The sequence below is a fragment of the Limanda limanda genome, chromosome 19, assembly GCF_963576545.1.
Source record: "Limanda limanda chromosome 19, fLimLim1.1, whole genome shotgun sequence".
Lineage (NCBI taxonomy): Eukaryota > Metazoa > Chordata > Actinopteri > Pleuronectiformes > Pleuronectidae > Limanda > Limanda limanda.
In genome coordinates, this window is record NC_083654.1 from 7838190 (window position 1) to 7851919 (window position 13730).

General features: G+C 44.5%; 1 protein-coding gene across 1 annotated transcript in view; it reads left to right on the plus strand.

Annotated features, from left to right (window-relative positions):
- Nucleotides 1-239: 239 nt before the first annotated feature.
- csmd2 (CUB and Sushi multiple domains 2) overlaps nucleotides 240-13730 on the plus strand; it is a 260666-nt gene continuing 247175 nt past the window's right edge. The window contains exon 1 of the mRNA XM_061092731.1: nucleotides 240-417. Coding sequence (XP_060948714.1) covers nucleotides 240-417 — 178 coding nt within the window. The remainder of the gene's footprint in view (nucleotides 418-13730) is intronic.

Below are 13730 nucleotides of genomic sequence, written 5' to 3' on the forward strand. Positions count from 1 at the left end.
CCTTTCCCCTCTCCTTTTAGGTGTGAAATCTTATCTTCTTCAGACAGAGACTCTGAACCCCTCGGTCCCCGCATGACATGGTTCAGTCCGGCTGCGAGATCCGAGCCTCCTCCATGCATTGGGATTTTTCTCAGCGCCGACACCGAGTGATTCTCCCCTTTCTGACCATCTGAGAGGAAAAAACCCCCACCGTGCGCCCCCCCTGCCTAACCAGTGAGGAGAATCTAAAGCCCCTGGCCATGACCGCCGCTTCAAATCGGGACGGAGGAGCACCGGGAGTTGAGAGGAGAGCGGAATGCGCATGCAGGAGAGGGGACGGAATACGGATTTTTGCTCTGATGAAGGCGGGAGTGCAGGCGCACCGCTGGAGCCGGCTGCTCTTCTTGTACATGGGGCTACTGACCGCCTCGGCGAAGGGTAAGTCTTCTGTGCCGTTAGAGGAGATGCAAAAAATGCAGCAGGTTTACCCCCACGCTCCTGCGCCCACCCTCCCCGATCCCTGACTGAATGCAAATCAGCATCAGCAACACACAACCACTAACACACACGCACACACACACACACACACACATCCATCCTATACAGGCGCATTGTGGATCAGCCTCTCCTCGATGTCCCAGCGCCCAAAGTTATTCATACAGAAAGAAAGAGGTGGTTATTTTTGGTGACTGAGCTTCTGTCTATACAAGTCTTGCAATCGGCTCACGCGTGTTATAACAAGACCGTGCGCGTCAAATTCTGTGCGTGAGGAGCCGAGCCGAGCCGAGCCGAGCCGGGTTAAAAAAAGAGCTGTTGTGAGTGTATGAACGTTGCCTCCGGAACGCAGGAGGCTTCTCAGGTGAGAGGAGGCGACGTTATACAGCAGCAGCAGCAGCGTGTCCTGCTCGGCTCTCCCCCCCCCCGCCCCCAAGGTGCAGGAGCAGGCGGTGGATGATGATGCTGTTCGGGCCAAGTGTGTGTGTGTGTGTGTGTGTCAGTGTGTGTGTGTGTGAGAGAGAGAATGTACCTTCTGAGTTTCCCCATTAAATAAGACACCCCTTTAGATTCTCCACTTTCCCAAAACCCCTTGGAATAAGAGTCGTGTGTGTTTGTTTTGTCCCCCTCTTTTTCTCAGTGTGCATATGTGTGTGTGGGCCACTTCAGCCTGTGTGTGTGTTGTGTGTGTGAGGCCTAATTAACTGACTCTTGGCTCTCTGTCCTTGATTAATTGCAAATGGAAATCTCAGGCATGCGTTCAACAGATTATCATGAGCATGTACTTGTAATCCTGGTGAGTTGCTCAAAGATCACTCCGAGTTACCGGATCCAGGATTTGATCCTTGTTTTCTTTTGTTTGTCTTTGTGTTTAAACAAAATTCCACCACTCGTGAGTGTGTGTGTGTGTGTGTCGTGATTTAGAGCCTTGGGTTTTACAGGGGGGGGGAGAAGCGCCGCAATGGTTTTTGTCATCCTGAGCAGGTCCTTTGGCACCGAGAGCCAACCGTTCTATCACTGTCTTGGCTCCACACCCGCGGAATGGGAACTATTTTTAGCCAAAGCCAAGAATACTGCCACGGCCACAGTGTGGATTTGACAGCGAGGCATTGCTCCGCGCTCGCCCACTCACACCTTTTTTTGGGTTGGGAGAACGCACAGTCCAACAGTGAGTGAGTGAGTGAGTGGGGGGGGGGGAAACAGGCATGTTCTCTTTTTTTTTATCAGCATCACCAAAGCACCGCACAGTGGGCCGTATCATGATCTCATCGCTTGCTGCGTGTGCGTGGATTCAAGCTGGTGCGTTCCTCTTCACCACCAAACCACAGCCTCTCGTGTCTCCCACCGCACAACACCCACTCTGTTCTGTCCCCCCCCCCCCCCCCTCCCGGGTCTAACTTGCGTCGTCAACCACCCACACGGTTTTGGGGGTGAGATGTGGGTTTATAATCACACACTCAGCTCTGTCCACATGAAACCACCACACTTCCCTCTTGACTTTCAACTCTCGCGGACTAACTCCTACTGCGGATGTATGTGGCCGTGGGAGGCTGCTTGCTCTATTTGCGCTTTATTCGAGCTTTTTTTAAAAATATGTATTTTTATCGCTGCGCACTCTACCTGGCGCCTGAGCCTAATTCTGGAGGGTGACTCTAACTTATTGCGCATATCTACTGAGAGGAATGTCCGGACTGGACTCTCTTATAGGAGCAGCGTTTACTTTAAACGGTGCCAGTAAATATGTTGAGTGTGTATATCACACGCCGTGGCGCGGAGGTGGTCCGGTGCGTCCCCTCGCTGCCGCTGCCACCAGCAGTTGCCCCATCCTCCCATTGAGCGGCACCAGAGCCTCACACTATGTTGAGAGGCGGAGCAGGGGGGAGGGAAGGGAAGAGTGGGGGAGACCGTGGGGGTTTCGTGGCGTTTCTCCACTACGCCACTCCAACGCCAGGCCGGACAGTTGGATTGACCAGCCAGGGCTGATACATTTTGCGCTGTTGCCTGAAACGAAGCGTTCCCTTTTCTTGCAGGCTGTGTTTGATACGCGTCACATGAGGCCCTTGAATTAAAAAAAAAATATATATATATTATACCGTCGTCATTTGTCAGCCAGCCTCACTTTAAAGGATTCCTTAGACTCCCTCGTAACCTTATCATCGTTCCCAAGGGCCGCGCAGACAATGATAGAGATGTGTGAGAGGCTTGTGAGAGAGAGAGAGAGAGAGAGAGATCTGAGGCGAGCAGTGCGCCGTCTCCATGGGATCAAACCCAGCTGTCCCAGTGGAGTCGTCGCTCAATAAGCGTTAATCAACCTCCTATTCTACTAAACGCACAGAGGAGAGATCGTGCAAAAGGCCGGGGATAGGAAAGGTGGGGAAGGGAGAGGACGAGCAAGAGGGGAATGGCACGTCTTTCATCCGTGCGCGTTTGGGCTCGACTGCATTAGATCATTCGTCAGCGGCGCATGAGACAGTCGCTCAGCGTGTCCGTTTACAGGCACGATCCCGCTTCGTGCATGGGTCCTCTCCCCTCAGCCACGCTCTCCTTTCTATCAAGGCTCCGTGTTGTGCTCATGATGAAACTTGCAGAAATGTTATGAGGACCGGAGGGCTCGATGCCGCTTTCCTTTTTATCTCTCTCTCTCTCTCTCTTTTTTAACTTCGTGACATGTGCTTGTGTTCCTGCAGTCGTGAGGCTTCTGAAGGGATAGATGGAACGAGTGTGTGTGTGTGTGTGTGTGTGATCGTGTGTTTGTGTGATCGTGTGTGTGTGTGTGTCAGGCGTCTGTGTTTTTCTAGGCAATGACGCAGCGATAAATACGTCAGCAAATCAGTTTTTGGAGTTTTATAACACAAATAAAAAACTGTTGTGACCACTTGAAAATGAATGATCTTGTGTCCTCGTGTAAGAATAGAAGGAGGTTAGAGAGAAACTGTCGAAACACTGTGCCGGTGACACCTTCAGCACCCTGGACAGCGACAGGCGCTGCTGCGTTTGCCAATGTTCAGCACCACGGACAGCTCCCGCAGCCAACAGCCTCAGTAACAGCTGCTCCTCGGTGGAGAGCACAATGGCCTCGTTTAAACCTTCAATTGCACACAGACTTCAGATCATTTTAACAAACATTTTAGAGTAAAAATGCCAAAGAGGCTGTCACACAGAAGGACAGCTTTTCAAATTTTAAGTTTTGCTGCTTTTCATTTTTCACTTTCCATTGTCTCGTCTCTGAAAAACTCAAGAAATCTGAAGGGGTCTACTGGCTCTTGAGGAAAGCAGCTCTAACAGACTGTTATAGTATTATATAGTCTTTTATGGGAACTCTGCTCAATTGAGTTCAGTTCTTTATCGTCTCAAATACAGATATGCTCTTAATATGTCTACTTGAACATACGAACCAAAGTGCAACACGACAACACCACAATCTTGATCAGATCTTGCAATGAGTAGAATTGATACATCAAAATATCGTGTGTAGGTTTATTGAATGGGGACCAAATGCTTTTCTAATTCTATTGCACTTATAACAAGTTGCTCTAAATACCCAGCTTGAAAGAAGAGTTTCAAACTCAGTGTAGGGAGTGATTTGTGCGGAATGATCTTTCCTTACTGTTGCTCAAAGATCAGCATCATGTGGGCCACCTCAGGCAATGATACAGCAGCTTTCTTTGGCCAAGACAAAATAGATGTGCCCCACTTGTAGGATAGTAACTGTCTCCCAAATACCCCAAAAACAAATGTGGGCCTTTTTTGGCAAGCTTGCCAGATCTGGCAAACAGGAGCGGGCTGCCCCAGTGCAATTATTCCACATGATATGTGGGCCGGATGACACAGAGGCAGTGTCGGCCAAATCGGGGCTAAAACAAGTTGGCTTTGTGGATGTGGAATGCCCATGACCTCATCAGCCACCTTCACAATGTGGCTCAGCTGATTTACGTCCTTATTATTTACATTTGTCAGACGGGTCTTCACCCTAAGATCCAGGAAGAGCCCAACCTCCTCTGCAAACCTGTACTATCTCCCTAACCACGACGTGTGGTAGCTAAACTGGAGTTAGTTCTGTGGTTTTCTGATCACAGCTGTTCATATGTCTTATGACACCCTACTGTAACCAAACCCTCCCACAAATCAGTCCATATGTCCCAAGTACCTCATTTGTGTTTTGATTCACTCTATAATGGTGCCTCACTGTCTTTTTTTCCCCTCACCTCTCCCGCTCCCACCTGCCTGATACTCTCAATCTCAAATTCTCAACTACCTGCACGCTCCATTTCTTCCCTTCTCCCATCTGCTCTCTATATTCACCGTTGAGCAATAAAGGAGGGAACGGGGAGCTAAGAATCAGATGACTTTATGTATTTACTCAAAAGTGAGGAATGTGCTGGATCCAGGGTCGGCATGTATCGCCCCAGATGCTGTTTTGCCTACTTGCACAGAGCAGAGGGCGCCGTGGGGAGTGAGCGGTGGTCAAGATGACGATGGATATATAGAGCAGGGTGGAAGAAAACAGTGGAGCAGCAGGGAAGGAACTGACTAGGATAGGTAATAAGAAGCAGAGGAGGAAGACAACCGATGAGGTAGAGCGGTGATAAGCTTACACCAGCTGGGAGATAATCTGGGCCCTGTGTTTCTGTGCCTTTTGAGTGCCGGGCGATTTGCCTCTCTTTAGTAAGTGACCTATTTGGAGGGCTCATTTTCTTATCAGACATCAAGCAGACTCCTATTTCCACATCTAACAGCATGTAAGTGAGCTGGTGGGCACATGTATGGGTGTGTTTGGATGAGTCTGTGAGTTGCCATCCCCATTCACTCCAGGCTGATTAGACTAAAGTGTTGACAAGCAGTACATTAGCTAACTCAAAAGGGGCAAACTGAGAGACGGTGTGTGTGTGTGTGTGTGTGTGCGTGCCTTGTTTCCCCTCCTACCTGCTGATGCGTCATGCTTCTCTCCTCTCTGTCTTCCCCTCATACCTTCTCCTCTTCTCCTTCCATCCCACTAACACCACCACCTCCTCCTCCATCCTCCTCTCTGATGATACACACTGTCATCTGTCTCCAGATGGCCAGAGAACTGTCACTGTGCTTCGTCACACTGATCACAGCCACACCGCTGACACACACACACAAACACACACACTCACATAAGCTCACACACACACACACTCACATACGCACATGCTCATAACACAAACTGAATCATTAGACCTTGTGAACTTAGCTGGATGCACGTGTGCAGAATTTCTTGATTAAAGAGGCACTCGGTGAGATGATGAGGAACATCCAATTCTTTTTCAATAAAGTGCGATTGCTTCCTCTGCTGTTTCTTCTAGTAAATACACAAACACTCTCTCTCCCACAGCGTCACTGTGCTTTGTTTTGAACCCTTTAAATGTCCTTCCCTTTTTAACTTATTGGGTAACATTGCATCATGTTTCAATGTCCATTGTTCTCCGCTGCAAGTTTAAAGTTGGCTCATGACTGAAACAGACCACAGGCTGTTGCTAAGAGGCTGTGGTTTTGAAGTCGCAGTGGACTTTTTCTGTATTACCTAGGTTTCCTCTTGGTCTTAAAAAATATATTATTCAATAACCTGAATTATAGCCCTTGAAACTTCTAAAACATTTTAAAGTATTACTTACATACATTTAGGTATGTCTTCATTATGTTAAAGTTCCATTAACACTTCATCCATCAACCTTAATTACCGTATCTTCAATTATTGGGAGGTGTAAGATATTCTGGATTTTAGGTATTCCTTTTTGTCTGTGGTACTTGACACAGGTCATAAAGTTCATTCATATAGTCTTAAAATCAAGTTTCAAATATAAATTGCCCAAACCTGCAGAAAACCTGATTAAAGGACACTGCATACTTTCCTTAAACCCAGTTGCGGAGGACCCTGTCTACCCGGCCCATGGAGACCACCTGCTTCCTGGATTGCATCGACTGTGAAGCCTAATCTACAACAGTTTTCTGTGATGGGCTTCCCCAGGTCATCAAGCCCTTATGGCTTTTGCCCAGCAACAGAGCTGATGTTGGAAACAATGAGAAAGTATGAATGTCCCTTGGTATGTGTACCGTTAGCTCTTCAGTTGAGTTGAAGCGCAATACCGAAGCAACGGATGTCTTGTCACTTGCCAGCGCCATTACCTATTGGAAGAACAGCAAATCAATGATGCAAGTTAAATCCTGGGATAGGTTGGACTTTTGTTTTCTCGGAATGGAAACCCATTTGTCAGCCGCGTTGGAAGGAGCCTTCGGAATAGGAGAGCCTAGTCGCACTGCTGTGACACAATGGGCCTTCGAATGCAGCCTCAGAGGGATGCAGCCTTTGAATTGAGACAGAGCTATAACCAAGCACCGTCAGTGCCTTCACACAAGTGTTTGTAAGTTTAATATTTCTGTAGTGTACCCTGCACATTGAAAGGTGTTTCTGTGTGTGATGTGTTGGGAGTGAGAAAGCATTGGACTTAACAACGGTATTACATTTAGATGGTATTACCATTATAGAAAAAAGGATTGCTTTCATTACATATGAGGCGTACACATTCAAACCGAGGCATTTATATATCCAAGGACTCTGGTTGTAAAGTCAGCAGCTCAAATTGAACACAAGCACCGAAACACCTTGTCGGAAAACAAATGAGAAATACTCTTGTTTCCTTCAAATATGACTCCCAGCGTGTCCCTGGGCTCGGCATCAAATTAATAAATGTATATTTTGGCTGCTCTGCGTATGCAGGGAATATAAATCTAGCACCGTTGCTCTGTTCTGGCAGCGCTGGTGCTTCACATTCAAAACACGCTCCCTTGAGTCGTTCTGTTTAACAGCAGCTATCTGCTATTAGCATTTCCAGCTCCTTTAAAGACACTGGATGGAAGGTTATACCAAAGTGCCTTCTCTGGGTCCGTGATTCTTCAGGCAAACGTGATTTTCATGTAACTTTCCCTTATTCTAATATCTTATTTCCCTGGACCAGGGTGTCTGTTGTACTGGTCAGCTCATAGATGTGCATATCCTGTAACTGCTGTTAGACCAGACGTGTCAGGAAAGGAACATACGTGCTTTGTCAATCTTCCCTGGATAACCCAATGTCACGATACATAATACCACCAACAAATCCAGAGCTTACATTCCCCCCCGAGCCAGGCTATGAGAGCAAAGTCTCGATCTTGATTCAGATTCTCCTCTTTGTTATCAGACATGGGAATTTGCTCCAGTTACTGTAAATCCCCGGGACCTGAGAGACGGATGTACATGCCCCATCCGTCTTGTATAGACACAACGCTCAGGCAGGGGATTCTGCAGCTTCCTGATTTACACTGTTCTTATCAGATATCAGTGATCCCAGAGATTGAAGATTAGATCCCCGGCAAGAGGTATCTTGTCTCCACCTTTTCCTGAACCAAGTCCCTCTCTATTCAACATATAGGTAATCTGTCAGTGGACCTTCTCTGGGAAAGAGGTAGAGTCATCATGTAGGGGTGGATCGAGGGGGAGGGGGAGAGCCTTTTATTTCTACACTTGTCAGGTCCACTTTTAGTTTCTATTCTGGCTCATTTGTAAATTTCAGTTTATAAGGATTCAACATGGTGTGACACTGCTTTGTTATAGACACTACTAAGAGAGGTTAATCTAATCACCAGATGTGTGTTGGCTCAAGTTACGTGTGTTGCTGCCACGGAGGATATAAATTCCTAATAAGCGTAAGTGAGTGGAAAGCATCTGATGTCATTACTGCTGAAACAGACCGGACACAGTATCTGCCAGAGCAGAGAGAGAGAGAGATAAAGGGGCTCATGTAAACTGATGTTTAATTTACAAATGCTTGATGATCTCAAAACATCCTGTTCAGACCTGGTTTTAACATCTTTCTTGAGATATTAAATCACAACAGGGCAATTCTGAACGCACCCAGATGTGTCCTGAGATCCAGTCGATCGGATTACATTACGAGGTGATCTGGGACACATTCGGCCATTTTTCTTTTTGGATTACTTCAATGAACACTACTAATGTAATATTTTCAAATCCAAGGCAACTGGCAGTGTGGAAATTCAATGTCATAAAAACATTATGTGAAGCAGTAGTTATTGTTGTTATTTAAAATAAATGACCATTTCCTGAGAGGGATGCCTGTAGCCCATTAATTTGAAATGTGGTCTTCAGTTGACACTGAGTGTTCCCGGGGGACCAGTTAGGTTCTGAGTTGAAAGGTCAAAGTGTATTTACAGTTAGTTGGAATGAGGCTGATTGATCGTCCGATACAATGATTCCTGCTGGGATGATCACGACCTGACCCCTGGATCAGTGCTTCCTCTCAGGTTAAATACACACTGCTGATAGGGGATCAGATGTCCATGCACACACACACACGCACACACACACACACACACACACACACACACACACACACACACACACACACACACACACTGATCAGTAGGTTGAGGAGTGTTACTTTAATAAAGTCCCTAATTCGAATCATCCAGATTCCCTCATATTGTCTTAATCTGTATTGCCTGTCACAGTGTTAATGGATGTGGCTTCTTGTTGTTGAGCTGTCCATGATGTTTAAAGTGCAAGTTCATCATGGGTCAGTAAAAATTATTAAATTCTCGGCCTCGGCTTGCAGAACACCAGTTGCCTAACAGTGCCGTAGATATCCGAGGACGGAGAAGAAGACACATGTTGCTTTACAGACTGCCTGTTAAGTCCCGCCCCCGCCGACTGCAAAGCATTGGTTGTCTGTTAATTACATTTGTATTGATATTGAACTCATCATGTTCAAAAATTGCACCAAATTAAACACTGCACTCCCTTGGGTCCTTACAAATACTAAAAGGGATAAACTGAAAAGATGAACCGTTCTCGAGATATTTGTTCCACATGCAGGCCGACGGACGGATTTGGATTAGTAGGTAAAATGGATGCTTGAGTCCAGAGAGTGTATTTTTAAGTGCAAATGCAAGACAAAACCTAAAAAAGCAATGGCTCTCCAGCATAGGCTGAGTCAAAAGTACCTCGGAGAGCCTGGCTGTCAGATGTGAAGGGAATGAAAAAGAGGTGATAATTTATGGGGTGCCGTTTGTCAAGCAGCTCACGCTGAAAATAACAGCAACATTTTGTCACATTTAGCTTCAAACCATGTTTAAAAAACTGGTGTGAATTTTTGAGAGTCACTTTTTTGCACATTTACAACAATATTTGTCAACTTAGAGATATTTTAAATATTTAAATCCATATGTTAAATGTTACACTTAAATGTTAAATGTTAAATCTAAATGCTAAATCTAAATCTAAATCTAAATGTTAAATTTAAATCTAAATGTTAAATTTAAATCTAAATGTTAAATCTAAATTTAAATGTTAAATTTAAATTTAAATATAAATGTTAAATCTAAATGTTAAATCTAAATATAAATGTTAAATCTAAATTTAAATCTAAATGTTTAATCTAAATGTTAAATTTAAATCTAAATGTTATATTTAAATCTAAATGTTAAATCTAAATATAAATATAAATGTTAAATCTAAATGTTTCAGGTGAAACTAAATATTTAGCTAATATGCAAATTCAAATGCCGGTTACAGGAAGTAGTAACAAAATAAAAGCTCGAGGAAGTCAGAGTGTGTTTATTACGGAGCCCCCCATCCTGTTATGTCTCTGTATCGATGCACAGTCGCCCACTTCCGCGAGTAGGATGGCTTTCCCCGCAGCAGCTCAGCCTCGACTTCCCTGCTCTGTGGCGCCCTGCCCACAACCCGTAACTCATAATAATGACTTAATATGTCATTATTATGAGATACCCGGATGTACATTGTCCTAAACTTTCTCGGGATCTCGCAAAAGTCATTTTGCTGTCCTCATTTCCCCCCGTGTCCCCTGGGGGGCTCCGTAATAAAAACACTCTGACTTCCTCGAGCTTTTATTTTGTTACTACTTCCTGTAACCGGCATTTGAATTTGCATATTAGCTAAATATTTAGTTTCACCCGAAACATTTAGATTTAACATTTATATTTATATTTAGATTTAACATTTAGATTTAAATTTAACATTTACATTTAAATTTAACATTTAGATTTAAATTTAGATTTAACATTTATATTTAGATTTAACATTTAGATTTAGATTCAGATTTAACATTTATATTTATATTTAACATTTAGATTTAAATTTAACATTTAGATTTAAATTTAACATTTAGATTTAGCATTTAGATTTAACATTTAAGTGTTACATTTAACATTTGGATTTAAATATTTAAAATATCTCCAAGTTGACAAATATTGTTGTAAATGTGCAAAAAAGTGACTCTCAAAAATTCACACCAGTTTTTTAAACATGGTTTGAAGCTAAATGTGACAAAATGTTGCTGTTATTTTCAGCGTGAGCTGCTTGAAAAACGGCACCCCATAATAATTGACTTCCGCTGTGTCACACATTAGCGTCAAACATAACTTTTCTTTTTTTCTATAAGTAGCAGGGCGACAGGATGAGGAAATGTGTGTGTGTGTGTGTGTCGTGTGTAGGGTTGCAAAATTCCGGGAATATTCAAAGCTGGAAACTTTCCATGGGAATTAAGGGGAATTAACGGGAATATACAGGAATATACGGGAATAAACTGGAAATGTTGTGGGTAATTTATACTAACTGTATTTACCTTGTCATATTCAGACATAAATATAAACATTTTGTTGTGTCATAGGCTGATTTGAGCCCTGAGGAAACTTTGGGCACTTGACTATATGCTTCTGCATCGCTGTGTCATTCTTAACATAGGTCTTTGCACAGTATTTGTTAATGAACACAGCCTTTCCTTTTACATTAGATGGGGTGAAATGTCTCCACACATGAGATAGTGCACGTGGCATTGTTCTGTAGAATAAGATGAGAAAAAAGTTTTGAAAAAAACACTAATGCAATGCCAGAGATATAAATAGTTAGCCAAACAATTGGAATCGTCTGTAAACATATTTTACAATTGATGGATAAATGAATGGAAATAGGCTAGATGAACAGATGAACAATCCTCAATCAGCATGCTAATATATTTTCACCAGTAATATCATGGAAATTTACCTGACTAGTCCTGCACACTACAGCAGGCCTCAATCAGCCCTGCTGTAGAGTGAAGGATGCTGGGAGTTATCTGTGCATGTGATGGAAGAATGCACAGTGGAGGGTTGAAACTCAACGTGCAGTGTGTGCTGCATTCAATACATCTTTAAAATAGAGTTTTCAATGATGTTTTTATTGCTCAGCGTTTGATTTGCATAGTTTTGTTTTTTTTCAAAATTCCCAAAATTCCCGAGCTCAATATTCCCGTGGAAAGTTTCCGGAAATTTACCGGAAACTTTCCACCCCTTTGCAACCCTAGTCGTGTGGGGGTTGTGTGCATGTGTGAGATTAAGTGTTAAGGCAGACTCGAGCAATAATAAGTAATTGAGGTTAGCGATTTGTCTTCATATGTGTTCTCCTGTATCCCCGTTGTCATGGAAACGACATTTACACTTATTTGAGGAGATCAGCGAATGAGAATCTTTGAACTGCGCTTGTCTGCTCCTCCTCCTCCTCGCGTTCACTTACAGAAACCTCGTCTTTTCCTCATCAATACAAATGCGCACCCACGCATAAACATAAAAAACACACACGCACACACACATTTCTCCAGGCATCCCACCTCACTGTGTTGTGTGTGGGAGGCGCATCTTTATCAGAGCTGAATAACCTCTCCTGCAAACAACAGGGTCTTTCAGAAAGGGAGGAACATCAACTCTAACGTGCCTTTGACTCTCAGGGAGTTACTTTCCATTGATCAGTTGGAAACCTCAGTGCGCGGGTGGATGAGGTCCCGGCGTTGTTCGCAGTAACCCCAACTTACCACAGGGCGATTTGCATTCACTGATGGGAAGGGCCGATGAGAAAAACATGTTGAATCCGCACAGTTTTTATTCTCAGTCAAAGCAGTGTCGGAAATAGGTGTTTTGTGGAGTTTGAGAGGATGGGTTGAAATTCTGTCAAGGTGTGTGGGTGGCTGGTATTTCTTCTGCCGGGTGGGTGGCTATGTTGCCGGTCCTTTTGGCTGGCATCGTAACACCACTGGTTAAATATGACCCAGCTGGAAGGAACTGCCTGCCCTCCCCTCCTCCTCTTCCTCTCTGACTGAGAGGACACATGCTCCATTGTGCTTCTTTCGCCAGGCAGCAGTGTGCGCATGCACTCTCGCAAGTGTACGTTTTCTGCACGCTTGCCTTGCCTTGACTGCATACAGTCATTTCTTTGAGGCTTTAAACTTTGCACGTGGGTGCTGTTTATGTCCTTACCCCACACATTCCCCCCTCCAGCTATGGTGTTGTCACAATGTGTGTTCGGGGTTGTTCTAAATGCGTTTGTATGAACTACGTGTTGCCATGGGCGTCAACAGATCTTGAAAAAAAAGAAAGAAAAGCCACAGTCTTAGATGTGAGCGCCACAACTGGGACAGCACCACACAGAAAGCAGCCGCACCGTCACTGTGGCAGAGATTTGTGTTCCCTAATTTACAGTTGTGTGTATTCTGGAAAATCCATGTGTGTTTGCTTGAGTACTCTCTGTGTGTTTGCACAGATAATCTCACATTCATGCAGGAGACCGTCCCGAGCTTTGCATATGGAAGCACAAGCTTTCCTGCCTCTCTAAGAGAACAACATTTACCATTCATCCCGGTGGTAACGACCTCGGAGTGGCGGTGGTGGGGGCTAGTAAGTGGGAGGAAGCCTATCACTAGCGCCTTCCACTGCATTTGGCTTTTCTGTAATGGCAGACGTTGTGGTCCTGGCCCAGGCATTAGCCTAATGTATTGAGCCGAGCAGGATCGCTGAGCTTGCCGATTTCCATTTTAATGGCGGCCATCTAGAGGTTAATTTGGATATGATGCGGTCAAGGCACACACACGCGCTGACACGTCAAGAGACAAATAGTGGTGCTGAGAGGATCTATGGGGCGGAAGGGTTTATCTTCACAGCAGGGAGGCAGTTACTGACGCGCACAGACACACACACAAACACACACATACTCACACTTAGAACATTTGGTTGTTTGAAGTTTACTCATGGGGTAAGTTAGATGTGATATTGGACAGCTTTTTTACTCAATAAACCCTCTGGGACTCACTTGTTTGGTTGGAAATTACTCCCTGTTTTGCTCCCGTGGGACACTCCTGCTCTGTATGTGGCTCCTGATGGACCACATATATCAAGGCTTAATAGTTCCC